Source organism: Cyrtonyx montezumae, unplaced genomic scaffold (genome assembly GCF_038088225.1).
Source record: "Cyrtonyx montezumae isolate F1298 unplaced genomic scaffold, pur_monq_1.0 scaffold_18, whole genome shotgun sequence".
Lineage (NCBI taxonomy): Eukaryota > Metazoa > Chordata > Aves > Galliformes > Odontophoridae > Cyrtonyx > Cyrtonyx montezumae.
The window spans coordinates 964,659-992,284 of record NW_027071914.1 but is presented as its reverse complement, the minus strand read 5'-3'; the positions used below and the strand labels follow the sequence as shown (position 1 = coordinate 992,284).

The 27,626-nt window shown below is 48.9% G+C and overlaps 2 protein-coding genes across 2 annotated transcripts; both read right to left on the bottom strand.

Moving 5' to 3' along the window:
* Nucleotides 1-72: 72 nt before the first annotated feature.
* LOC136047738 (protocadherin alpha-5-like) lies at nucleotides 73-2,808 on the bottom strand. Its single transcript, XM_065735033.1, is given in 2 exon segments — nucleotides 73-248; nucleotides 251-2,808. Coding segments are annotated over 2 exon segments (2,718 nt in total). The 5' UTR covers nucleotides 2,793-2,808.
* A 13,826-nt stretch (nucleotides 2,809-16,634) lies between these two features.
* LOC136047737 (protocadherin alpha-5-like) lies at nucleotides 16,635-20,160 on the bottom strand. The gene is made up of 3 exons (XM_065735032.1): nucleotides 17,993-20,160; nucleotides 17,634-17,956; nucleotides 16,635-16,658 (listed from the first exon to the last, which is right to left on the bottom strand). Exons 1-3 carry the CDS (start codon nucleotides 20,142-20,144, stop codon nucleotides 16,635-16,637), a joined length of 2,499 nt encoding a protein of 832 aa, XP_065591104.1. The 5' UTR covers nucleotides 20,145-20,160.
* Nucleotides 20,161-27,626: the final 7,466 nt, after the last annotated feature.

The window sequence follows — 27,626 nt, the reverse complement described above, 5'->3', positions numbered from 1 at the left end:
AAAATAACAATAAAATATCAATATGCATAGAGAGAAAACTAAAATTAAAACTTTCAAAAAATTCATTTCGCATCAATCCACAAACCAGCCAGGGCAAGCTACTGCTCTGCACCAGAGTTCGACAACAAACCAATTTCGGAAATCACAGTCCCGGCTCGGAGGAAGTGAAGGAAGGACTAGGAGAAGAGAAGAGGAAGACCGAATAAAAAGAAGAAGGAATGGCAGAAAAGGAGGGGCGAGCAGCCCGGAGCGGCACTGACCGTGTCCAGCAGAGAGGGCGGATCCTGAGGCGTCTCCTTCGGGGCGAGGCAGGGAGGCGGCGGGCAGTTGGGGCTGAACACCATGAGGTCGCTCTTGCCCGCGCCGTCCGTGGCCACGCACAGGCTCCGGCTGTGGCGCTGCGAGTACGACCAGCTGCCCACCTCGCTGGCGCACACCAGCGTCGCCGGCGTGGGCCCCGCCAGCACGGCCGCCCGCGGCGCCCAGCGCCCGGCCCCGTACAGCACCACCGCCAGCACCAGCAGGCTCGACACCGCGCAGATGGCCACCACCAGCCACACGTTCGTCGCCGCCGTCGCCGCGGCTGCAGCCCCCGACGGGCCGCCATCAGAGCCCACACCCAATGAGCCCGCCAGCACCGCCCCCGCCCCCACCCCCGCCACTGCCAGCGCCGCCTCGGAGCCCTCCACCAGTGACACGCTCAGCGTGGCCGTGGCCGAGAGCGGCGGTTCCCCGTGGTCCCGCACCACGATCAGCAGCCTCTGCCGCGGGCCGTCCGCCTCTTCCAGTGCCCGCGCCGTGCTCACCTCGCCGCTGTACAGCCCCACGCGGAACGGGCCGTCGCCCCGCGGCTCCCGCAGCTCGTAGCGCAGCCACGCGTTGTAGCCCGAGTCCGCGTCCACCGCGCGGATCTTCGCCACCACCTGCCCCGCCGGTGCATCCCAGGCCGCCCGCGCCCACAGTGACCACGACGAGCCCGACGAGCTCGCCTCCGCCGCCGAGCTCGTCGCCCGCCACCCCGTCTCTGCCGCCTCGCCCCTAGACCAGGGCCCCGACCCACCGCCTGCGGGAGGCAGCAGCGCCGGCGAGTTGTCGTTCTCGTCCACCACGAACAGCTGCACCGTGGCGTTGCCGTACAGCGGCGGCTCCCCCGCGTCCACCGCCCGCACCTCGAACTGCAGCACCTGCAGCTCCTCGTAGTCCAGCGGACGCAGCGCCCGCAGACGACCGCTCTCCGCGTCCACCGACACGTAGCTCGACGCCGGACGCCACCCCGAGCCCGAGCCCGAGCCCGAGCCCGCGCCGCCCTCGGCCACCGAGTAGCTCACGCGCCCGTTGCCCGCCTCGTCCGGGTCCCGCGCCCACAGCCGCGCCAGCTCCGCGCCCGCCGCGTTGTTCTCCCGCGCCAGCACCGTGTACACGGCCTGCGCGAACGCCGGCGCGTTGTCGTTCACGTCCGACACCGGCACCCGCAGACCGCGGATGGCGCGCAGCGGCGGCGCCCCGCCGTCCTCCGCCCGCACCTCCACCTCGTACTCCGACACCCGCTCCCGGTCCAGCGCCTCCCGCAGCACCAGCGAGTACGAGCCCGCGAACGTCGCCACCAGCCCGAACGGCGACGGCGGACGCACCGCGCAGCGCACCCGCCCGTTCGGACCCGAGTCCCGGTCCGACACGCTCAGCAGCGCCACCACCGTCCCCAGCGCCGCGTCCTCGGACACCGGCACCGACAGCGACGTCACCCACACCTCGGGCGCGTTGTCGTTCACGTCCAGCACCTCCACCACCACCTTGCAGTGGCCTGATAATGGCGGCGTTCCCTTGTCTTTCGCTTTTACTTGCACTTCATACAAAGGAACTGTCTCATAGTCCAGAGGTCCCGTGAGTCTGATCTCCCCGCTATCTGCATCGATAGTGAAAATGTCAACAGCAGACTGAAGATTAAAACAATGGATTTCATAAATCACTTCGCTGTTAATACCCTCATCCCAATCAGTGGCATTCACTCTCATCACCACTGTCCCCACTGAGGCGTCTTCGGACAGATGAACGTTATACACCGACTGGTTGAACTGCGGCGCGTTGTCGTTCGCGTCCAGCACCGAGATCACCAGCAGCACCGTTCCCGTCAGCGACGGCCTGCCACCGTCACTCGCCGTCAGCACCAAGCGGTGCTCGGACAGCGACTCGCGGTCCAGAGATTTTGTCAGCACCAAGAACAGAGATTTAGTACGCCCGTCGCTGTTTTCTTCCTCTATCCGAAAGTGCTCGGAGTGGCTCAGTGTATACGAGAGCTGCGCGTTCGAACCGATATCCGCATCCGACGCGCCCTCCAGAGGGAACCGAGTCCCCGGCATAGTGTTCAGTTCCGCGATGCTGATGTTTTTGGAGGCGGCGGGGAAGCGCGGGGCATTGTCGTTGATGTCGGTGACCTCCACCTCCACGTGGAAGACGCGCAGCGGCCGGTCCAGCAGCACCTCCAGGCGCAGGGCGCAGGGCGCGCTCTTCCCGCACAGCTCCTCCCGGTCCAGCCGCGAGCTCACCACCAGCGCCCCGCTCGCCCCGCTCACCTCCACGCTCGCCCGCCGGCCCCGCGCCACCAGACGCAGCCGCCGCGCCTCCGCCTCGCCCGCCTCCAGGCCCAGGTCCTGCGCCAGACGCCCCACCACCGTGCCGGCCTCGGCTTCCTCCGGCACCGAGTAGCGCACCTGCCCGCCGCCCAGCGCCCAGGCCGCCTGCAGCACCAGCACCGCGGCCCCCCAGCTCCGCCGCGCCGCTCCGCCCACGCCCATCGCCCTCACCCGCCGCTCCTTCTCCACGCCCTGCACCGACCACCGCACGACGTGCCCGCTCACAACCCTCTGCCCGCTCTCGCCGCCACAATCCTTCCTCCCGGGACGCGCGTCCTCCTCCTCGCCGCTCGCTCTTTCTCTGCCTTCTTTGCCATGGGCACCGGAAGGTCTTCCCCTCCCTTCCCCCGATCGCATCGCGCGTTCCTTAGCTCAGAGCGCCATCATGTGGCTCGCTGCGGGAACTGCCTCTCGTGAGTCTGCCTGTCTCGCCCGATTCGCTTCATCTTTGCCATTTTACATTTCTTATGCTTCAGTTCTCTTTGAGATCTCAGGTTTTTATCTGTTTTCACTCTCAGCAATTTTCACTGTACTCGTTCAGTAGCATTGCATAAGTACTAATGAGATGCCGATGTAAACATTCCAAGTTGTCGTCTTCATGAATTGAGCATGCTGTTAAATGTTTTGAAGTCTTCGGTTGGTTAGTGGAACAATTTCTACTTTGACCTCCTTCAGAAATCTCGTGACTTAACTGAAGTGTCTCCGAGAACATGCTCTGATCACCTGCCCTCTTTATATTTCTTACAAAAAGTAAATGTAAATATTGCTTGCTACCAACACACAGGAATTCGGGGTTCCAGATGCTATATGCATCAATCATACATGGACAGAGGGCAGAGATGGTTCTGGGTGGAAACTGCGATGTATATTGAAAGCTACCTACTGGAATTCCAGTCAGTCCCCATTTCTCTGTGGGTGGGAGCTCTGAGAGCGTGTGCACTGGAGTCTTGGTATTAATGAAATTCTTCTTTCAAAAGAGAAAGAAAATACAAGATTTTCTGACGCTATGAGTATCTGTGTTCCTCATTTCTGACCAACATCTGCAGCAGGAGCTTCAGCAGGGCTGGGTACTGGGACAGTTCCTCTCATGCTTCCCTGTGTATCAAACTAGATAGGGTTTTTTTTTGTTGTTGTTGTTTTTTTTTCCCATTTTCTATTGTTTATGCATCAAATTACATATTTTCTTCATCATCTTTTCTTATAAAGACAGATCCTCCACATTTTTTAGTGTTCTCGTTCAGGAGAAATTCATATCTGTTGAAATGCAATGATTTGCCAAGTGTTCATTCACACTTGTCTTCTGAGTGAAATGAGAGAGACAAAAAATGTAGTGAATGTGTTTGTCAGGTAGTGGGGCAGATCATAGGACTACTGTGATCATTGGTCTCCTGATGTATAATAGAAAGGATTCTAAAACCATGCTCTATGTAGGTGTCTTTGTAGACATTTCTTACTGCAAAATAAATTGAACTGTCACTTGTCACAAACACACAGGGAATCAAGGCTTCACTTGTAGCTTTTATAAGACAGAATAACGGAACATAGGGAGACAAATGGAAAATAAATTCTTGCCTTTCTCTCACGTTAACAGAACTAGAGAATCACAGAATTGCTGGGCTGGGAGGTGACCTTTAGAGATCACTGAATCGATTCCTTATGCTTTGTCTGGTTCCCTACAGCAAACTGCACACGTAAGCTTCCAGACGGTTCTTTAATATCTCCAGAGAAGGAGACTCCATGACCTCTAAGGAGAGCCTGTCCCAGTCTTCTATCACTCCAACAATAAAGAAGTTTTTAATTGTGTTTGCATGGATCTTCCTTCTGTTCGTTTCCAACCATTGCCACTTGTTCCATATTGCTCACCTACAAAAGGAGTCTACCCTCATTGATGTGACTGCCTCACTTCACATATTTATAAACAGTGATGAAATCCCCCCTCAGACTTCTCCTTGCTAAACAGGCGACCAGGACTCTTAGCCTTTCTTCTTACCACTGATGGCCCAGGCTGCTAATCAGCTTTGTTGACCTCTGCTACACGCTTTCTAGAAAACTCCAGCCTTTTTAGAACTGAGGAGCTCAGAAGTGGGCACAGTGCAGAAGATGAGGCCTCACTGGGGCACAATAGAGTAGAAGAATCTCCTCCCTCAACCTGCTGGCCTTGCTCTTTTTAATGCATTCCAGGATTACATTGGTCTTTTTGGCCACCAAAGCACACAGCTAGCTCAAGTGCAAACTGTTGGCAATCAGGCTACAGAGCTCTGCAGAGCTCCTCTCCAGCAGATCATCTCCTAACCTCTACAGATGCATGTGGTTATTTCTCCCAGGTGCAGGACTCCACACTTGCTCTTGTTGAAACTCATCAGGTTCCCCTCTGAACAACTTGCCATTCTATCCAGGTTTGGTTGAATGGCAGCACAGCCTTCTAATGTGTCGGACACTCTTAGCAGTTTTGTATCATCAGCAACCTTGCCAAGAATCAACTCTACGTTTTCATTCAGGAATCTGAAAAAAATATTTATCAAGACCAGACACAACATCTAGAGACCGTTCAGGCACGAAAGAGGGTGGTTTGGCTTTCACTTCTGACAGCTATCTCACACATGTCAGTGTATGCCATTGCGTTCCAGGGACACTGTTGTGAAACGTTCAAATAAAACAGGATCCAGAGTAAGAGTGAAGTGTAAGTAATGTCAGTAAATCCACACTTCTCTACAGATTCAAAATGACAGAGGTATAGGTGAGAGGAAATGCTGAACATGGGTGAGCAGAAGCACAAACAAGCTCTGTTACTGGCAAGATGACATCTTCACAGACCACAAGATTGAGACATTGAGTAGGGGATTAGTGGATATTCCATTTTTTTTTTCTGTGTATTTTTTATCTTTCCATCCTCATCATGTTCTGCAGACACTCTGGTGGGCAAGTGTCCTGGAGACAGAACTTAAACATTTCGTTCTCCTCTGCCCTGTCACTGAAAAGCAGGGTATTCATCTTAACCAACAGGGAAAAAATCACCACCAATCCACACAGCTTTTTTTCTCTGCCACGCTTTGCATTCACCAACACCTTGTACTGCACAAAAGCATCAGGCAGGCCAAAGCTCAGAGCAACTTGCATCTTCATCTCTCACAGATCACAAACTGAGAACATGCTACAGGGTCAAGGAACACACTTCCACATGTGGTTCTCTTCAGTTTTATTCTCGAACTTATCACCATTTCATGTGGAAATCAGCCACTGAAGTATTGAAGTCTCTCAGGGTTCTATGGAACAGCAAAGATGTCTGGAGTCCAAATCCATATGTTTTTCTTGATGTCCACAGAGTTTGGCTTACACCACTGAATCAAAATTCAAAATACAAACATGGAATCTACTTTCTCCTGGGCCTTTGTATCTTACCCACATTGGTATGCACATAACTACCTGAAGATTATGACATACAGGAAAATACCCAGGAAATACATGCTCCATCCAAAGGGAAAAGACCACATTTAACTTGTGCCAAAATATACAACAGTATAGTGATCACATATACTTTTAATATGAACTAATTATGCATAACATACTTAAGTGCTGGCTGCTTGTTAAGAGAACGTCACGGTTTGCAGGACAGTTTGACCCAGTACCGTGACAATTGAGGCAGGGGACCCACGGGCCCACACCCCGGGGAAGGGGAAAGGGAAAAGGGAAAAAGGAGAAGGGAGATAGTCCTAGGAACAAAACAGCAGCAACGATCTGAGGAGGAAAGCTATTTTACTAAATAGATATCAGAAAGGAAAAATAACACAATATAATATAATTGGAATTGAGGCAAATGAATCAAATAAAATGAGCGAGAGAGAGAGTGTCCGATAAACCGAAGGCCTTACGCTAACGCTGAAGGCGGACGGCTGCAACAAACACCCACTACCGAGCTCGGTCCCGAAGGGAAGAGAGAGTCTCGTGACTGCAAACAGTTTTTATCTTTCCCTCTGAGCATAAACACGTAAGAACGCAAAGCATTGCAAAGTCCTCTGGGGAATGGAGTTCTCTTCTGAGACAGGTATACCTGGAACTATCGATGATCCACGGAGCTGGAACATTAACTCCTTAACTCCCAATACTCCACATGATGTTATGATGTGGAATATCAACAATACAACAAAAATCACAAAACCATAACAGAGAAAGTACACAAACACTTGTTAGCATACAGTTTTACCTTCCTCCTACCTAATCCAAAGGAAGAAAAAGGGAGACCTGAAAGCTCATGATATTCTTTCCATCACAACCACAGCTCACTGAAGTCAAAAATCCAGAAAAAAGACTCATAGCCAGCTGCTCAAAGGTGTGCGGTGTGACAGCAGACCGAACTCAGTGCACCACATCTCATCCACCCTCATCAACCTATTTCCAGTGGGAGAGAAATAAACAGAATGAGATACATAAAGACAAAAAATGAAAGATCCCATGGCACTTCAGTTAAACATAAGGTTTGCCAGTATCAACAATAAAAAGGTGAACTTCTTCCCATCCTCAGGAGGAATACCAGCGGAGCGTAAATCACAGAGAACTTCAGAGAACTCATCCCAGATTATCAATACTGAGAAAAATGGCTCCTTGATATACATTCTTCCACATTCAAACGCAAGTGAATAAAGTGAATAAAGGCATATGTGAAAGATGACTTCACAAGCAGGAATGCCACAAGCACAACAGCAAGTGAAGACATGCAGAATCTGACTGCTCTGGGCACCACAGAGGCTCATCACACCTCACAGATGGCCTTGCTCCCAGCAGTTGCTTGATGGAAGGCCTCCCTGTGTCCCGCTGAAAACAGTATCTGCTGTGCAGCTCACCTTACTGCTTCTTCATCTCCATACGGAAAGGAGATCACCAGGGAAAAAAGCAGATAGACACCTCAAAAACATACCTCAAAAACATACTGCAAGGAAGAAGAGCTGCCACAAGGAATGACTTGTAACCAACCTCTCATGTCAAGAGCTTAAGTTCTGAAGGTTTTCAGAGGACCCAGGTCAAGTGTACTTGACCTATCCTCCATGTTTAATTCCTGAAGCGTTTCTTCTTCAGAAAGGAAAGGCTTTTGGCAAATAGGATACACAGCCAACCATTTCCAGCTCTTGGCCATTGATTCACCACATCTTCTACCAAGCATTAACATTTTCATCACATGAGACTCTTTACTATTCAGGACACCTGTGACCAAACACCCAGGCTGAACTTGGTACCGCTCTCACAGTCACTATCACAACACCTGCACATACACCCACACCACCACCTGGACACAGTTCTAAGTCCCACTCTGACCACGACCCATGGATGAGCTGATCCGCACCTTCTCTCATAACTAAATACAGGAACAGCAGGGTAGCTGCAGAAACACACAGTGTCTGCAGGCTATTCCCAGAAGCAGGAAGTGCACTCTCAACATTCTACATATTTACACACGGAAATGAGAAAGAGAACTATGTCTGATTTCTTACAGATTATGACACTGGTACAAGTACAGCTTCAAGCAGCTCTCCCAATACTTCAGGGATATATTCATCAGAAAGCAGATATCACTCTGCATCTAACATCTCATTACCAAACCCCTTTCCCGCATCAGGCAGGTGTCAGAGCAAGAAACTGCATCTGCTGGGAGACATTGCTCTCCTCACTGATAACACATCCTTTTAATAAACACATGGAAAGAATCACAATGTTTTTATCAGCACTCACAGCAGATAAGACAACCTGGCACTACAGCATATACTGAAATTACACTGCAACAGCCTTTAAAGTCATCTGCTTTACATAATGTTTGCCTAATCAGGAAATGTTATTCTTCCTTTATTTGTTCAAACCCTGGAGCTGTTTCTATAGATCTCTGTTTCAAAACGTTAGTATCATACTTGGAAATGAAATACAGAACACGTCTTTTGCTGTGTCATTCTCTCTGGAAAGGTCTTGTGATAGTAAAGTGAAAAGAGTGCTAAAAGAAACCTTCACATGCCAATCACATCCACATATAATGAATAAATCTACGAAACATCAGTTAAAACGAGATCGCAGTTTCTGAAAACACAAACATGGTATACACCAGCGAGATCTGCCAAAAGCAGAGATGTGGAGAGTAAACAAAGATTCACAGTGTGTCATACTGGAAAATTAACATCCACCATCAAGAAAACAGCACTTTAAGATACAGAGGAAAACACAGAGCTTCATTTCATGTAATTTGTATGCAATATTCACCACAGCTGTGAAGACTGCTTGGTTCTTCTCTATCCAACGTAAAAAAGGAAGGGAGAAACATAGAATTACAGAACTGTAGGAGTTGGAATGGTCTTCCAGAGATCAACTCCAACCCACCTGCCAAAGCAGGCTCCCTAGACCGGGTTAAATTGGTAGCCACCCAGGTGGGTCTTGAATACCGCCAGAGAAGACTTCAAAACCTCTCTAGGCAAGCTGTTCCAGTGCACTGTCATCCTTACTATGAAGAATAATCTGACCTTGAAATGATGAGGCCCTCAGCAGCCTCACTTCATTCAGATTTAGCATGGCATGAAAGGTCAAAACACTCATGACAGCACAGAACTCTTCTAGGATCTCCCTGCTCTAATACACAGAAATACCAGCACTGTGTTCATTAAGTTCAAGAAACCCAAGAGGAGCAGAAGGGATTCATGAATGGTGAGAGAGGCATATACAGAACAAATAAAGACAGCGTACTGCACTCATATCTACATCATGTGCCACCACAAGATCTGAATGGTCTCCAAGTCCCATTTCTCACAGCCTCCTGGAAAACTCCAAGCCCCACTCTCAGCAAAGTATACAGAAGACAAGCAGACATCACACATTTTGATCCTTAGGAATGCCACGAGGACTTCCAATGATTGCCTTTTCCCCCAAGGATTGGGATTTCCACCCAAGGTTGTACACAGAAAGTTTTCTTCCAATGTCCAACAGCCAACCTCCATCCCGTCCCACTGCCACATTCACCTCCATCGCAAGCCACACTTCCCTTTCACACCCCAGCACTGACTCTACCCTTCAATGACCAATATCATCAATCAGAGCAAGACATCCAACCTCACCAAACAAGCAGAGCCTTCTGCAGATGATCCACAATGTTGCACAATGCTTCTTCAAATTCAGATGGAGTTAGTACATACAGCTGAGCAAAGCTATTTCCAGTGTTAATGAGAAAGGTGCTGTTATGCTTCTTGTGAACTGTATAAACGGGTTTTCAACAAAGTCCTTCTCTCTTTTCATTTCAAGAAAGTTACAGGCATTTTGTGAACATACCACTACTGATGCAAATACTGAAAAAATATCTAAAAAGGTTTAGAAGATCCCGTCAAAACACAAGACTACAATCAGAAAAGTCTTCAGGCACAACTGTCACCATTCATCACATCTAATTCCATGTACAATGAAAGAAGATGAGGATGCAATTTTTGACTAATAACAATAAAGTCAGGGCCAATGACAGTGAACAGTACATGCTGCACTCTCGCCTCCAGAGTGATGACTTGTGAATTCCAGACCTTCTGTAGTTCCACCTGGAAATGATGCACACCAACAACATACAGGATTTGTGGAGTACAAGTGGTGACCAAACAGATCAAAAGAGACACTAATTTCCCTCTGGCAGAGAATATCACAAGTAATGCATGCCCTGTACCCAGCAGCAGGAGTTGAACTCTGATCATCCCAGCACTACACTCCTGAAAGCTCTAGTACCTACAATTACCTTTGAGAACTACATGTAGCTGCAACATGAGTAATCTCAAAGATGATACTCCAAAAAAATTGTATAGATGATGGTATATTAGAATAGATCTATATATAGATGGTACACAAACAATACAAAAAGGAAGATGAATCTCCTTAAAGATGACAAAGGCTCATGGTAGAATCCATGTAGGAGGGATCTCCAAGAAGAGATCCTTTCCTGGTGGTGGTCAGCCCTTAAATGGGGTTTGGGAGAGGTGGAGCCAGGCTCCACTCCTTCCAATCACACAGGTGTACCACCTCCACCTGTGCCCCCATGGCTGACTCGGTGCTCACTTCAGGTGACCAATCAGTGGTCCAGGCCGTGATTCAGCAGTTCCCATACACTCCACCCCTTCACGGTCTGAACCACTGATCAAGTAACTATAGGGTGAGCCCTCCTTGATACAGAGACCCAATACATCGTGACGCTCACATAATTGCCCGTCGCAATGCATATCGATGTAATCCAAGATGATTGGCATATCAGTTGAACTCTTCTTTGGGCCAGTACTCATTGGTATCTACTGGAAGCATACAATCACACAGTACAGGTCCATCTTTTGCTTCATCAGTCTCGGTTAGACCATCACCAGATGCCGCACATGGTCTTATGGCAACTCAGGAACACTTCAGCATTGTTTGGTTCCTTCTGGTGACTCATAGACTTATGGGGAGTAATATAAGTGTTTTAAAGGTACCAAGAGGGGATGATCCACCCTCCAGGGTAAGATACAGGCCATATTCCTGTCTTGGGTTAACACTTCAGCTTGTACAGGGGCATGCCCTGGCCACCTGTAGCAAACCCTTTGACCCAACGTCTATGGCTGTACGACTATATCAGGCACCAAAGGGGGTGTCCTGATCTGACACAGAGACATGACAGGGGTCCCTTTAGCAATAAAGGCTGGAGTGTTAACCATTATTTCAGTAGGCCATGTACCAATTACCGGAGGGGCTACCAAACCCCCCACCTCCAATAGTCTCCCTCAAGGTTCAAGTAGATGGCACCATCATGGTCCTACCTGCACCTTCCAGGGCCATTTTATTATATTGGTACCTGGTTTTAGGTCCTCAGGGGCAGGGAGCAGAAGATTGTTTTCACGGCCAATCTGAGGTCTCACCTTATTATCAGTGCCCGTAATTTGGATCCTAAGTGGGAAGGCCCATGTTGTCTGTAACATTTTCAAGGCACTGGGTCTGCCGTCTCTAGGTCTTTCATCCAGGTCCTGCAGGGTCTCATGGAGTCTCTTTGTCCACCCCTGCAGGGACTGAGAGTCTGTCTTCAGGGCAGCCTTGAGAATACCATTGTAACGTTTGATAAGGCCTGCCCCCGTTGGATTATATAGCAGGTGGAATCGACACTCAATATTATTCTCTTCTGCCCAGCGTTGTATCATTGCACCCATGAAATGACTTCCTTGGTCACTCTCAATGACTTGTGGTGTCCCATAGGCAGCCATCAACCTTGTGAGTGCCTTGATAGTGTATGCCTGGTTGGCTTTTGGTACTGGATAGGCCTGCATTAGCCCACTCACGGTGTCGACACAGGTTAGGGCATATCTCACCCCCTCAGACCGAGGGAGGGGCCCAATATAGTCAACCTGTCACCTCTGCAGAGGATTGTGTCCTCTAGCAAGATGGGCTGTAGTTTCAGGCAACGACCTCGGTCTTATCTTAGAGCAACCATCACAGTCTTGGCATGCTTGAGCAATGTCTGATAGTTGTATGGGCAGTCCCCACACTTTAGTGGCTGCCCACATGGTCTTCTGCCCAGCATGCCACAGCTTTTGATGTAGCCAGTAAGCGATATTCTCAGATGGTGAGTTCTCAACCCATCTAACTCAGTCCAGTGTGTCGGCTTCATCATTTCCTGGTGACTGTAGGGGTCGATGACCAGAAACATGGTAGACAAGTAGAGTTCTGTGTTTAACTGTATTCCATATGTCTAACCACATATCTTTGCCCCAGATCGGTCAGGAGTGGATAGTCCAATCCTGGGTGGCCCACTGTGCGATCCAAAGAGTGAGCCCCCAATACACAGCCCAACTATCTGTGCAAATATTCAGGATACCATCACCAGGTTCTTTGGTTATAACCATCCACACCACCCGCAGCTCTGCCCACTGGCTGCTTTCACCATCCCCCTCTTCAAACCATATTGTCTGTGGCAGGATGGTACACTACTGCTCTCCACTTACTTGGGTTGCCCTTGCTGGACCCATCCATGTACTAGGTGTCTTCAGGAATAGGATATTTTCCTTCCTGGACAGGACTCTTCCGTGGTGGAGCAACCAAAGTTTGTTTTGGTGCATCACTGCGATACGTTACTGGACCTAGAATCTTCTGCAGCTCTTCTTTCAATGGTGAGGAAGACAGACTACTCCTCTGACTGAGATAGGCGACCCATCGTGCCACCATCTGTGCCTGGGCCATCCCTGTCTTAGGAAGGTGGGTCAGATCTCTTACCCACCCCTGGATTGGCAATGTAGTCTTAACTATAACTTCGGCCGTCTGGGTTATTGGCTCTACCACTTGTAATGCGGAATAGGCAGCCAATAACTGTTTTTCAATCATACTATATCTTTCCTCTGCTCCATGCCATACGTGAGACCAAAATCCAATGAGGGTCCAAACAGAACTCTGACATTGCCACAGGCCCCAGCCAAAGCCATCTTGAGTTACATGAACATCTAACTCAGCTGGGAGGGTAGGATCAAATATACCCAGTGCCTGGGCTTGTTTAACCGCCTGTTTCGCCTGTTGGAAAACATCCTGTTCTGTTCTCCCCCAATTCCATAATTGACCCTTTTTTGTAAGTCTATATAAAGGTCTCAGCAGCTGTGCCAAATTAGGTATAAAGGAATGCCAATATCCCAATATACCTAGGAATTCCTGCAGTTGCTTTGGTGTTGTAGGGACTGGAAATGCCTGAACCTTATCTACAATGGCATTAGGTAACACTTTGGTCTTTTCTGATCAGACTACCCCCAGAAATTTTACAGACAGGCCTGGACCTTGCACTTTTTGAGGATTGATAGCCCATCCTCTTTCACTTAGGTAGGCAGTTAATGAGTCTGCTGCCTCCCCTACTGGTTCCAGTGAGTTGGATGTTAACAGGAGATCATCAATATAGTGGTAAAGGTTCACATTGTTTGGTTTTCTCCAATCTGCCAGGTCACATGCCACCAAATTATGACAGTATGTTGGTGAATGCACGTACCCCTGTGGCAAGACCTGAAAGGTCCACTGCCTGCCTCCCCACGTAAATGCAAATTGATCTTGTGATTCTTTAGCAATAGGTATGCTAAAAAACACAATTGCTAAATCCAGGACACAATGGTAGGTTTTAATTTCCCTACTAAGAGTGTCCATTAAGGAAGCAATATTGGGTACGGCCGCATGGATGGGTGGCGTGACCTTATTTAGTTCCCTATATTCTACCATCATTCTCCATGTTCCATCTGACTTCCGTACTGGCCATATAGGGGAATTCTATGCACTGCGTGCAGGCCTTATAATACCTACTTTCTCTAATTCCTGCACCGTCTTTGATATTTCTTCTTGCCCCCCCGGGAGTCTGTACTGTCTTACATTAGTAATCCGGCGTGGTTTCGGCAAACAAATGCGCTCATGTTTTGCATGGCCCCTCAATATTGTCCATATTGCCCAGATACTAATGTACCTCTGCCGTAGTCAGAACTCTCCCACAGTCGTCTGGAGAGCCAGACCCCATAGAATGTCTATGCCCAGGATGTATTCTGGAATTGGGGCAATTGACACTTTATACACCCAGGGCTGGAGATGCCCAACCCCCAATTTCAACTATGTTTGGGTGACTGGAATAGTCTGTCCCCCAAACCCACCATCATAACTTTATTACCCTTAAATTTTGTTGGGTCTCCATATATAATTGATGTTTCTGCACCAGTATCCACTACAGCCATCACTTTCTGTACCTTTGTCTTGGATCAAAATATCGTTAGTTCTACATAGGGCCTCTGGTCACATCTGGAGACCCTACAGAGACCAGTGTTTCCCATTAATCCAATCGAAGTTGGTTAGATCCAAATCTTTTGCCACAGGTGGCTCAGGCACTGTAGCCCACAACACCTGCGGATGTTTTTTCCTTCTACTCGGTACTATGAAATCAGCCAGATTCCAGGTTGTTGTTGGTGTTTCCTGAATTACTCGTATTCCCGATTTTCTGGGAGCACTCTGAAATTTTTGGTCATTCTTAAGCTGTTTCCATAACTGTAATAAGACATGGTTGGGTTGCCCATCAATCTTGGCAAATGCAACCCCGGCCTATATGAGGTCGTTAAACACGGTTTTTCAGGATACCTGTACAGGGCCTGATCGGGGTATCCGTGGCTTCTTAGTTTTAATGGGGAAGGCCTCAGCTTCATCCACTATATGAACATTGCGCTTGGTTCTTATGCACTCCATCTCCCCTAAGTCTGCCACCAACTGGGCTGCCTGCTGTATAATGGCCTCTGAGGTCACCAATGGATTTAATATGGAAACTACCGTCCCATATAGGAGGGAGGGGGCCTGCTGCAATATTAGATCTCGCATGCCTGCTGTAAATCTTTCCGTGTCGGGGCTTTCAAATGTATCCGAGTACATAGCCTCCCTCATACCTAACTCTCAGATATATGTCTGGAGGTCCTCCATAGTGGACCAGAAACCGGTACTGAGGCGCATGTCAATTTTGTTAGGCCATGTTAGGTGGCATGCTGACATTAACCAATCTACAATAGAATGAGTTTCATCATTGTAATGGACAGCTGCGTATAACCTTTGCCTTAAGGCTGGGTGTATAATTATAGACGCTAATTTTGACATTTCCACCCCATTTACTAGCACACTTTCGGATTCTACATCCCATAACCTTAGGAGCCATGATGGTATGCTTTCCCTTGGTTTTTGATAGAACCACTGTACTAGGTCCATCAACTCGTTAGCCATATAAGGGCGGGCTGTTACGTGAAGGTAGGTTTCAACAGGGGGCCATTGGTCAGGAGGCACCCCTGCTGGTCTCTCTTGTACCTTCTTCATTTATTGGGTTAAATAGGTCAGATCTCAAATGGATCCATCATAGATGGAGTTTTGAGATCTACCTTAGATATCTTATTTTCTGGGATATCTAAATCTGCTTTCTCTGATTTTTGGATGTCCTCTACTGATATGGTTCGTATTTGTCTTGTTGGGACATTTAGGCCCGGATTTTTGGTTGTTAATGTTCCCAACTGCTGTTCAAGCTTTTCTATACGGTCACTTAATAACTGGTTTTCAGTTTCTAAGTTATTATTTAGAGTGTCTACGTCATGTATGGCCATTACTAGAGGCCAGGCTACTGCTAAGGCAGCTAGCCACCGCTCCTTTGTAATGAGGACTACTTTCTAGGACTAGACAAAGATATCTGACAGATAACTGTCAGATAAGCTGGGGAAAAATGGGCAGACCCTGGAACCTGCAGGGGTCCCCATTTCTCAATAATTGCTGCTTACCCATAATAGGGCAACTCCATGAACCCTGGAATTTGACCAGGAATTTTTTGGTCTAAGGGGGTAACAGTCTCCCCCCTGACCCATTTAAACATGCTCCACATGAAGGACATGTTTGGTATATATAAATTATTATCAGAAACCCTGCCTGGCTCACCAAGTGTAACGAGAGTAATCTCAAAGATGATAATCAAAAAAAAAAAAGCATAGATGAGAGTATACATGAATAGGTCTATATACAGATGGTACACAAACAATACAAAAAGGAAGATGGCTCACCTTAAAGATTACAAAGGCTTACAGTAGGCTACACATATGAGGTATCTCCAAGAAGAGATTCTTTCCAGGTGGTGGTCAGCCCTTAAATGGGGCTTGGGAGAGGTGGAGCCAGGCTCCACCCCTTCCAATCACACAGGTGTATCACCTCCACCTGTGCCCCCATGGTTGACTCGGTGTTCACCTCAGGTGACCAATCAGTGGTTCAGGCCGTGATTCAGCAGTTCCCATACAGTAGCCAAGAGATATGACAGCTTATACCCCAAAATATTTTCTCAAAAATAAATAACTACATAAATTAATTAATAAAGCAAAATCAAACCATTCTCATTCAAAAGGTTTTCAGTGATAACTCTAGAGAAGAGTGTAGCAAAAGTACCCCGAGCCATCCACTCATCCAACGTTCTCAAAATTCATTGCTATGCATCATTTCAAGTGTTACACAAGAAACACACGCTTATGGAAAATCACTGTCAGCACTCTGAGGTCACAGCAGAAAAGCATTAGTCATGCTCAGCACCGGGGCTCTTACTTTCTCAGAGGGAACTACACAGCATTGGCAGAAACTGGTAAGGACAGTCTGCAGTTTTGGAAAGGATACAGGAAGTGTTCATATTTATTCTCCTAAGTACATCGTGATGAACTTATGTGGAGGGACACACAATATAGACAGACAAAAGGCTGAAGTAACAAGTGATGCACTGCATTTTGTTTCTTGCTGAGGGGAATGAAAGAAGCCTAGACCTGTTACCAGCACAATCACACTCTGCATTATTAAATGCAGAAGAAAGTGCATGGTTGAAATATACTAATAGAATGACACTTCACACTGAGCAGTCCTTCAGTATTGCGCGCTATAACAAATGGATTTGGTAGAACACGTGTCACTGTACCTCTGTGAAAATAACCTTATTCCACCAGAGGAAAGCTCCGGTAAAAAACAGCTAAGCACAGGATGAAATTCCGAACCAGCAACTGGAGAGATACGGGATGAACCAAGACATAGATGCGAATGTTAAAATTCTTCACAGAATTGCACACAACAGGTACAGTAATGAAATATCAAAGAATGGATGTAATTTGAAGTGGAATACAGTCCAATAGTGCTTGACTTACATATGCAATAACAAAAAAAAAGATGTACGAGAATGTAGAAGACACCGATATACCTGTAAAAGATGAAAATATTCCTTAACAGTATTCTAATACCGTACATGAAGAGAAAATTACAAACCAAAAACTTTGGAAACATGTTCCCTAAAAATGAGCAACAGAAAACATGGAAGTCGCTACTTTGAAATAGAATAACACAGTGCAGCGCTGTCAGAACTCCCAGCTTCAGGAAGGAGAAAAAGAATCAAGGAATGGAAGGAGAGAAAAGGAACAGTAGGAAGAAAGAAACAAGAAAGAAAGCAGGATGAAAAGAAGGGGCTAGAGACCCGTGAGAAGCACTGACCGTGTCCAGCAGAGCGGGCGGATCCTGAGGCGTCTCCTTCGGGGCGGGGCAGGGCGGCGGCGGGCAGTTGGGGCTGAACACCATGAGGTCGCTCTTGCCCGCGCCGTCCGTGGCCACGCACAGGCTCCGGCTGTGGCGCTGCGAGTACGACCAGCTGCCCACCTCGCTGGCGCACACCAGCGTCGGCGGCCCGGGCCCCGCCAGCACGGCCGCCCGCGGCGCCCAGCGCCCGGCCCCGTACAGCACCACCGCCAGCACCAGCAGGCTCGACACCGCGCAGATGGCCACCACCAGCCACACGTTCGTCGCCGCCGTCGCCGCGGCTGCAGCCCCCGACGGGCCGCCATCAGAGCTCACACCCGGTGAGCCCGCCAGCACCGCCCCCGCCACTGCCAGCGCCGCCTCGGAGCCCTCCACCAGCGACACGCTCAGCGTGGCCGTGGCCGAGCGCGGCGGTTCCCCGTGGTCCCGCACCACGATCAGCAGCCTCTGCCGCGGGCCGTCCGCCTCTTCCAGCGCCCGCGCCGTGCTCACCTCGCCGCTGTACAGCCCCACGCGGAACGGGCCGTCGCCCCGCGGCTCCTGTAGCTCGTAGCGCAGCCACGCGTTGTAGCCCGAGTCCGCGTCCACCGCGCGGATCTTCGCCACCACCTGCCCCGCCGGTGCCCCCCACGTCGCCCGCGCCCACAGAGACCACGACGAGCCCGCCTCCGCCGCCGAGCCCGACGCCCGCCACCCCGCCTCCGCCGCCTCGCCCGCAGACCAGGGACCCGGCCCGCCGCCCGCGGGAGGCAGCAGCGCCGGCGCGTTGTCGTTCTCGTCCACCACGAACAGCTGCACCGTGGCGTTGCCGCACAGCGGCGGCTCCCCCGCGTCCACCGCCCGCACCTCGAACTGCAGCACCTGCAGCTCCTCGTAGTCCAGCGGACGCAGCGCCCGCAGACGACCGCTCTCCGCGTCCACCGACACGTAGCTCGACGCCGGACGCCACCCCGAGCCCGAGCCCGAGCCCGAGCCCGCGCCGCCCTCGGCCACCGAGTAGCTCACGCGCCCGTTGCCCGCCTCGTCCGGGTCCCGCGCCCACAGCCGCGCCAGCTCCGCGCCCGCCGCGTTGTTCTCCCGCGCCAGCACCGTGTACACGGCCTGCGCGAACGCCGGCGCGTTGTCGTTCACGTCCGACACCGGCACCCGCAGACCGCGGATGGCGCGCAGCGGCGGCGCCCCGCCGTCCTCCGCCCGCACCTCCACCTCGTACTCCGACACCCGCTCCCGGTCCAGCGCCTCCCGCAGCACCAGCGAGTACGAGCCCGCGAACGTCGCCACCAGCCCGAACGGCGACGGCGGACGCACCGCGCAGCGCACCCGCCCGTTCGGACCCGAGTCCCGGTCCGACACGCTCAGCAGCGCCACCACCGTCCCCAGCGCCGCGTCCTCGGACACCGGCACCGACAGCGACGTCACCCACACCTCGGGCGCGTTGTCGTTCACGTCCAGCACCTCCACGATGACGCTGCAGTGGCCTGATAACGGGGGCGTGCCTTTATCTCTTGCTTCGATTTGCAACTCGTGTTGGTGGACATCTTCAAAATCTAAGGGACCCGTGAGTCTGACCTCCCCCGTGTGGCGATCAATGCTGAATGCTTCTCTCTGTGACTCAGGAACAGAACTCACGATGCTGTACAAAAATTCCTGATTAATTCCCTCGTCAGGGTCAGTGGCTGCCACCCTCGAAACCAGAGTTCCCACCGCAGCGTCCTCCGGCAGCTGTACTTTATACACCGACTGGTTGAACTGAGGCGCGTTGTCGTTTGCGTCCAGCACCGAGATCACCAGCAGCACCGTGCCCGTCAGCGCCGGCCTGCCACCGTCACTCGCCGTCAGCACCAAGCGGTGCTCGGACAGCGACTCGCGGTCCAGAGGTCGCGTCAATACAAGAAACAGAGATTTCAGGTTTTCACTCGGGGATTTATCATCCAGAGCGAAGTGCTCGGAAGGACTCAGTGTATACGAGAGCTGCGCGTTCGAACCGATATCCGCATCCGACGCGCCCTCCAGAGGGAACCGAGTCCCCGGCATAGTGTTCAGTTCCGCGATGCTGATGTTTTTGGAGGCGGCGGGGAAGCGTGGGGCATTGTCGTTGATGTCGGTGACCTCCACCTCCACGTGGAAGACGCGCAGCGGACGGTCCAGCAGCACCTCCAGGCGCAGGGCGCAGGGCGCGCTCTTCCCGCACAGCTCCTCCCGGTCCAGCCGCGAGCTCACCACCAGCGCCCCGCTCGCCCCGCTCACCTCCACGCTCGCCCGCCGGCCCCGCGCCACCAGACGCAGCCGCCGCGCCTCCGCCTCGCCCGCCTCCAGGCCCAGGTCCTGCGCCAGACGCCCCACCACCGTGCCGGCCTCGGCTTCCTCCGGCACCGAGTAGCGCACCTGCCCGCCGCCCAGCGCCCAGGCCGCCTGCAGCACCAGCACCGCGGCCCCCCAGCTCCGCCGCGCCGCTCCGCCTACGCCCATCGCCCTCACCCGCCGCTCCTTCTCCACGCCCTGCACCGACCACCGCACGACGTGCCCGCTCACAACCCTCTGCCCGCTCTCGCCGCCACAATCCTTCCTCACGGGACGCGCGTCCTCCTCCCCGCCGCTCGCTCTTTCTCTGCCTTCTTTGCCATGGGCACCGGAAGGTCTTCCCCTCCCTTCCCCCGATCGCACCGCGCGTTCCTTAGCTCAGAGCGCCATCATGTGGCTCGCATCGTGAACTGCCCCTGTGTTTCTCTGCAGATCCCGTTGAATTCAATCTCTTCGTATTTCCATTATCAATTCCATTCACATCACTTTATTTATTCTTTTTTTCATCTTTTCCATAAGACTTGTACGCTACATTTTTCAGTGTTCTTGTTCAGCAGAAGAACATTTCCATTGAAATCCAATGAGATGTCATGTGTTCTTTCATCTTCCAGTTTGATATGCGCATTGATGTGGAATGTATTGAATGTATTTGCCGGTAGTGAGACAGATCCTGAGATTAGAGCTATTATGTTTTCCTGTTAAAAACCTTGTGGTACAATTGAAATTCTTCCAAACCACACATTCTTCAAGAGCTTTTCTTGACATTTTTTGGAGCAAAATAAATTGATCACTTGTGGCAAGTACACTGGGAAGCAGAGATTCACAGGCTCTTTGTATAAATATTACAAGGATGGAGCACATGGAGGAATGTGGGAATAGATCCTCATCTTCCACTCATGGTTACAAAATTGCAGTATCACTCACTTTTAAAATGTTGAAGCAACCTCTATGGATCATCGAGTACACAGCCCATTCTAAAGCATGTTCACCATCTATCGAGATAGGCATCTGGATAGTTTCTGAATCCTGGCAAGGAGAATCCACGATTCCTCTGGGCAGCCTATTCCAGAGTTCTGACACTATGACAATATTGAAGTTTATGCCTCTGTTTGAATGGGACGTCCTCCTGTTCCACTTTCCAACCACTGCCTCTTTTTCCATTGTTGCTGACCAACAAGAAGATTCCTCTCCCAACGACTTGACTATTTATTAACACTGATGAGATCCCTCATCAGCCTTTTCTTCTCTATGCTCAACAGCCCCAGGCCTCTCAGCATTTCTTCACCCTGGAGATGCCCAAGGCTCTTAATCATCATTGTTGCCATCTGCTGCACTCTTTCTAGGGGATCCCTGCCTTTTCTGACTTTGAAAGCACAGAACTGGGCACAGTGCTCCAGATGTGACTTCAATGCGCCAGAGTAGACAAGAAGGACACTTCCCTCAACCTGCTGGCCATGCTTCTTTCAATGCAACCCATTAGCAAGGATATGTTTGGTCTTCTTAGCCACAAGGGCGCACTGCTGCCTCAGGGCCAACCTGTTTGCTATCAGGAATGAAAGTGCAGTGCTCCTCAGAGCTCCACTCCTGCAGATCAGCCTCTAACTTGCACTGATGCATGATGTTGTTCCTCCCAGGTGCAAGACACTACACTCGCTCTTGTGAAACCTCATCAGCTACCTCTCGGTCCAGTCTGCCTTTCTATCCACATCTGGATGTATAGCAGCGCAGCCCTCTGGTATGTCAGATGCTCTCAGATACTTTGTATCATTAGCAAATTTGCTAATCGTAGATTCTATAACTTTGCACTTATAATTGAAATCATGTTGAACAAGACCAAACCCAGCACCTGGAAACCTTTCAAATATGACTGAATGATGTTTGGCTGTCACACGTGCCAGCTCACACACAACATGTAGGTGCATCCCATCAGAGCCCATGGAATTCTACGCATGAATTTTGGTAGATGGGTTCAGCTCCAGTGCTCCCTTCCATAGAGATAGGGCAGTTTGGTGATGCTTCTGCCAGAAGAGGTTATCTGCTCACCCCCTCTAAAGGCAGAGTGAGGCCACAGGGACCTTGTTCTGAAGTAATCAAAGGGAAGGGGTGCAAAGTGAGAATGAACTGCAGGTAATTCCAGTCACACTCCACTTCCCTGAAACTGGAAAACATTGGCAGCAGAGGTGAGAGGAGATGTGCTGAGCATGAGTGGGCAGAAGACCAACAAGTTGTGTTACTGGGAAAATGCTTCCTCCAGACAAGGCAAGGTTGATATTTTGGGTTTGGAGTCTTTGGATTTTTTACTTTTAACGTGTACTTTTTTTTATCTGTGTGTCCTCACCATTTGTTACAGACACTCTGATGGTCAAGGATGCTGGTTAGGTATGATGGTCATGCATCAGGTAAATGTTTCCATTCTCATCTACCACATCCCTGAAAAGCAGGGTGTGCACAGTAACCTTAAGGGAAAAATCCACCACCTACCTACAAAGATCTTATCTGCCAACATCATTGCTTTCACCACCACCTGCACTGCACATAAGCGGCAGTCACACCAAGGCAGAGAGTAACTCGCATCTTCATCTCCTACAACTCACAAATACAGAACAAGGTTCAGGGTCAAGCAACATGCTTCCACCTACAGCTCTCTTTGGTTTCATTCTCCAACTTATTACCATTTCCTGTGGAAATCTGACACTGAAGTACTGAAGGCTGTCAGGCTTCCATAGAACAGCAAGGACATCTGTAGAACAGATATATAAGTACTCAATGATTCCAGATCGATTTGTTTTAAACCATATGAGTCCATATTCAAAATTCAAAGACGAACTCTTCTTTCCCTCACATCTTTCTATCTTACCTGCATTGGAACAAACATGACTACCAGAAATGTACAGCGTATGGGACAATACTCAGGAAATACACACTCCATCCAATAGGAAAAGACAACAACTAAACATCACAAAAATTTACAGTTGCATCTAGAACACACATTCCTTCAATTAGAAAAACACACCTGAAGTATGGATGTAGTAGTGACTGCTTGTTAAGGAAAACAGTACTACATTTGATTAGTGTACAGAATTTCCTATACACATCTATCAGAATGGATGTGAATGGGGACCTGAAAGCTCATGATATTCTTTCCATCACAACCTTAGCTCACTGAAGTAGAAAATCCAGACACCAGACTCATGGCCAGCTGTTCAAAGGTGTGTGATCTTACAGCAGTCCAAACTCAGTGCACCATACATCATCCATTCTCACCAATGCATTTCCAGTGTGAAAGAAAAAAAAAATGGCCTTGCTCTCAGCACTTTCTTGATGAAAGGCCTCCCCATGTCCAACTGAAGACAAGATCTGCTGTGCTTCTCACATTACTGCTTTTTCACCTACAGAAAGAAAGGAGATGCCCAGGGAAAACAGCAGATAGACACCTCAAACACATACAGAATGGAAGAAGAGTTGCCACAAGAAATGATACGTAACCTCTCAAGTTAAGGTCTTAGAGCTGAAGTTCTGGAGGTTTTCAGTGGAACCAGGCAAGGCAGCACAGCATACTTGGCCTCTTTTCCACACTGAAGTCTTGCAAGCTCTACCGCGGGCCATGGTAAATAGGATCAACAGTTGACTACTTATAGTGTATGGCCACTGATTCACCACATCTTCTACCAAGCATCAACATTTCTGTACTATTCAGGACACCCAAGACCATATACCCAGGCCATACTTGGTACCACTCAAACGATCTCTATCACTATCACAACACCTGCACATTCATCCCTCTCATAGCCTGGACATAGCTCTAAGTCCCACTCTGACCATGACCCCTGGCTGTGCAGATCCTCACCTTACCTCATCACTGACTGCAGGAACAGATGGGTAGCTGCAGAATCACACACCATTTGCAGGCTCTTCTCAGCAGCAGGAGCTGTACTCTGAACATTCAGCAGAACATTCAGCAACTAGTCAGAAATCTCATATAGAAATTATAAAAATATCTATATCAGATTTGTTGCTGATTTTGTCACTGGTACTGGTACAGCTGTGAGCAACTCTCACAATATGTGACAGAAACATTCATCAGAAAGTAGGCACCAATCTGAATCTCACATCTCATTACCAAACCCCCTTCCCACTTCAGGTAGGTGTCAGAGCAAAAGACTGCATCTGGCGGCAGACATTGCTCTCTTCGTTGCTAATACATACTTTTAAGTTACACACAAAGAATCACATTGTTTTTTATCAGCTCTCACAGGAGATAAGAAAGCCTGGCACCAAAGCATACATCAAACAGCACTGCTACAGTTTTCTGTTTTAAAAAATGCTTGCTTAATGTGGAAAAAATATTTTTTCATTATTTGCTCTACCTCCAGTTGTTCTTTCATAAATCTCTTTTTCAAACTACTAATATCATACATGGAAATGGAACACAAAATATGTTTTTTCCACATTGTCCTCTATGGAAAGTCCTTGTTCTATTAAAGTGAAGAGTGTAAAAAGAAGCACTCACATGCCAATCATAGCCAGTATAAAGACTACTTCTATAAAAGATCAGTAAAAAGGAGAAAACTTTCTGAGGATACACAGACTTGGTAGACAACAGCATGATTTGCCAAAAGCAGAGATATAGTGAGTAAACACAGCTTCACAGGTGTGGTTGCCAACAACAAAAATTCATCTTAAAATATATACGAAAACAAAGGATTTCATTTCATGATGACTGATGCACCTTTGCAACACCTACAACTTGAGCAGCAAATGTTCCTGTACAGAGATGAGTGAAAGGCCAGACTGCACATCAATTCCAAATGGGAACTACAGAGTAGAATGATGCTAGGAAAGGAAAACAAGTGTTTATACAAATTGAAATATCACTGTGTAAGCTGGTAGGCTACAGAACAGAAGGATGGTGAGGGCACCTAATTGCCCTCCTTGGAAATAATCTGATCTCTTTGGAAATAATCTGACCACCAGCAGCCTCAACTCACGTGGCACACATGCAAAAAGAACTCATGCCATCATGGAACGCTCCTGAGATCTCCCTGCTCCCACTACTCAGGAATGCAAGAACTATCCACATATAGTTCAAGAAACCCAAGAGGAGTGGAAGAGATTCACGACTGGTGAAAGAGACACATTCAGAACACCTAAAAACAGGGTGGACATGTCAACATCATGTGCAGTCACAAGATATGGAATGTCTCCAGAACCCTGGAGCATCCTGGTAACATCTAAACCCCACTATCACCAGTGGATACAAGTGACAAGCAGACATCACTCATTCTTACATCAGGGCATGCACTGTGGGCTTCCAATGATTGCCTCTTCCATCAAGGATGAGGATTTCCATCTGAGGTTGTACACATGATTATACAGCCAGTCTCTATTCCAGCCTTTATTCCCTTTCTCACCCCAGCATTGACTCTGTCCTTCACTGAACCATCCCAGCAATCTGAGCAAGAAGCCCAACCACACCAAATAAACAGAGCCATATACACAGTGCCTGGCTGACCATCTGCAGATGACCCTCAACATTTTGCAATGCTTCTGCGAATTCAGATGGAGTTATGACACACAGCTAAGCAAAGGTATTGTGAATGTTAATGAGTAAGGCATCTTCATGCTTCAGACACACTGTATCGGTGAGTTTCCAAGGTTGTTCTTCCATCTCTTGCTTTAAAAAAAGGTGCAGGCACTTTGGGAGAAGCTACAGCATCTGAAGAGATTATCCTGCCTAAACACAAGACTACAATCAGAAAATTCTACACAACTGTAACCATGCTTCACAACTCTTCCAATGAACAATGAAAGAAGAGGACAACAGAATTTTGGACAACAAACCATGACTGACAACAACGCAGTCAAGGCCAATGACAGTGAACAGGACATACTGGACTCTTGCCTCAAGAGTGACTCTTTGTGACTTCCAGACCTTCAGCAATCCCACCTGGAAATGCTCCACATCAACAACTAAAAGAATACATAGAGTCAAGATTGTGACACAGCAAAGCAGAAGAAGCATTGATTTCCTTCTGAGACAGAGCAGGATCAGTGCTCCAATAAATGCAGCACTATGCACCAGCAGCTCTTAGAACCTACAATAACCATTCAGAACAACACATGGCAACAAGACTTGACAGGATACACCCCAAAACATGTTCCCATCAATAAATAACTTCTTGAATAAAGCAAAAAGCAAACATTTTCATTGGAAAGGTTTTGAGTGCTAACTCTAAATAAGAGTGTTACAGAAGTACCCTGAGCCATCCCATCCCCTTTCTGAACAGAAATTCATTGCTTTGCATAAGTTCATATGTTGCAAAACAAACACACAGAAGGGACATCACTGTCAGCACTGTGAGGTCACCATCAAATACAGCATCAGGATTGCACTCCTCTCTCAGATGGAACAATAGGGGCATTGGCAAGAACTGGTAACAATAGCCTGCATATTAGGAAAGGATACAGGAATGGTCCATAATTGCTTTCCCACTTTTACAGTGACTTTGTCTGAAGGACCTATGTAGAGGAGAAACACCATGAAAAGACAGAATGCAAAAATAGCAATTAATGTACCACATTCTGTCTCTTGCAGAGAATCAAAGAAGAAATCGGACCTGTTACCAGCACAATCACACACCATTGTTAAAATTCATATCACAGCAGCTCTGTACAAATGACTTGATTCCATCTGATAGAAACTCAAATACAAAACACCTAACCTCAGAAAGAAATTCCAAACCAACAGCTGAGGAACTATGGGATGGACAAAATAGTAGATGCAAATGTTAAATACACATCTTCACAGAATTCCACACAATAGCCCCATATATGGAACAGCAAAGAATGGCTTTAAATTGAAGTGGAATTGAGTCCCATAGTGCTTAACTTACCTGTCTCCCAGTAAAAACTATGTGTTAGAAAGGGTAAGATGCCAACATAAATAATTGAATAGAATAAGATTCAACAACAATATGCTGTCATCACAGACGGAGAGAAATTCACAAATCAAATATTCTAGAAACACATTTCCGAAAATGAGTGTCCCAGCATCTGGCAGGAATTGCTCTGCGAAAGAAGGCCATAGCAGACTGCAGACAGAACTCGCAGATCACGCATAAAGGATGGGACAAAAGGAAAGGTGAGGAACAAAGTGACAGAGAATACAGAGGGGGAGGGGAGGGGAGGGGAGGGGAGGGGAGGGGAGGGGAGGGGAGGGGAGGGGAGGGGAGGGGAGGGGAGGGGAGGGGAGGGGAGGGGAGGGGAGGGGAGGGGAGGGGAGGGGAGGGGAGGGGAGGGGAGGGGAGGGGAGGGGAGGGGAGGGGAGGGGAGGGGAGGGGAGGGGAGGGGAGGGGAGGGGAGGGGAGGGGAGAAGCGGTCCGCAGAAACATAGACGTGAATGTCAAATATCCACGTGGAATCGCCAACAATTGCCCCATAAATGGAATAGCAAAGAAAAGATGTACGTTCAATAGAAATAGAGTCCAACAGTGTTTGCCTTACTTATGTTATAGCAAAAATGATGTGTGAGAATGACCAAGACACTAACATCGTCGTACCAAGAAAACAAAATCAAGCAACAATGTCCAACTACCAAATACGGTTTTAGAATGCTAACATGGAAGAAGAAACAAAGTCCCAAATCAGAAC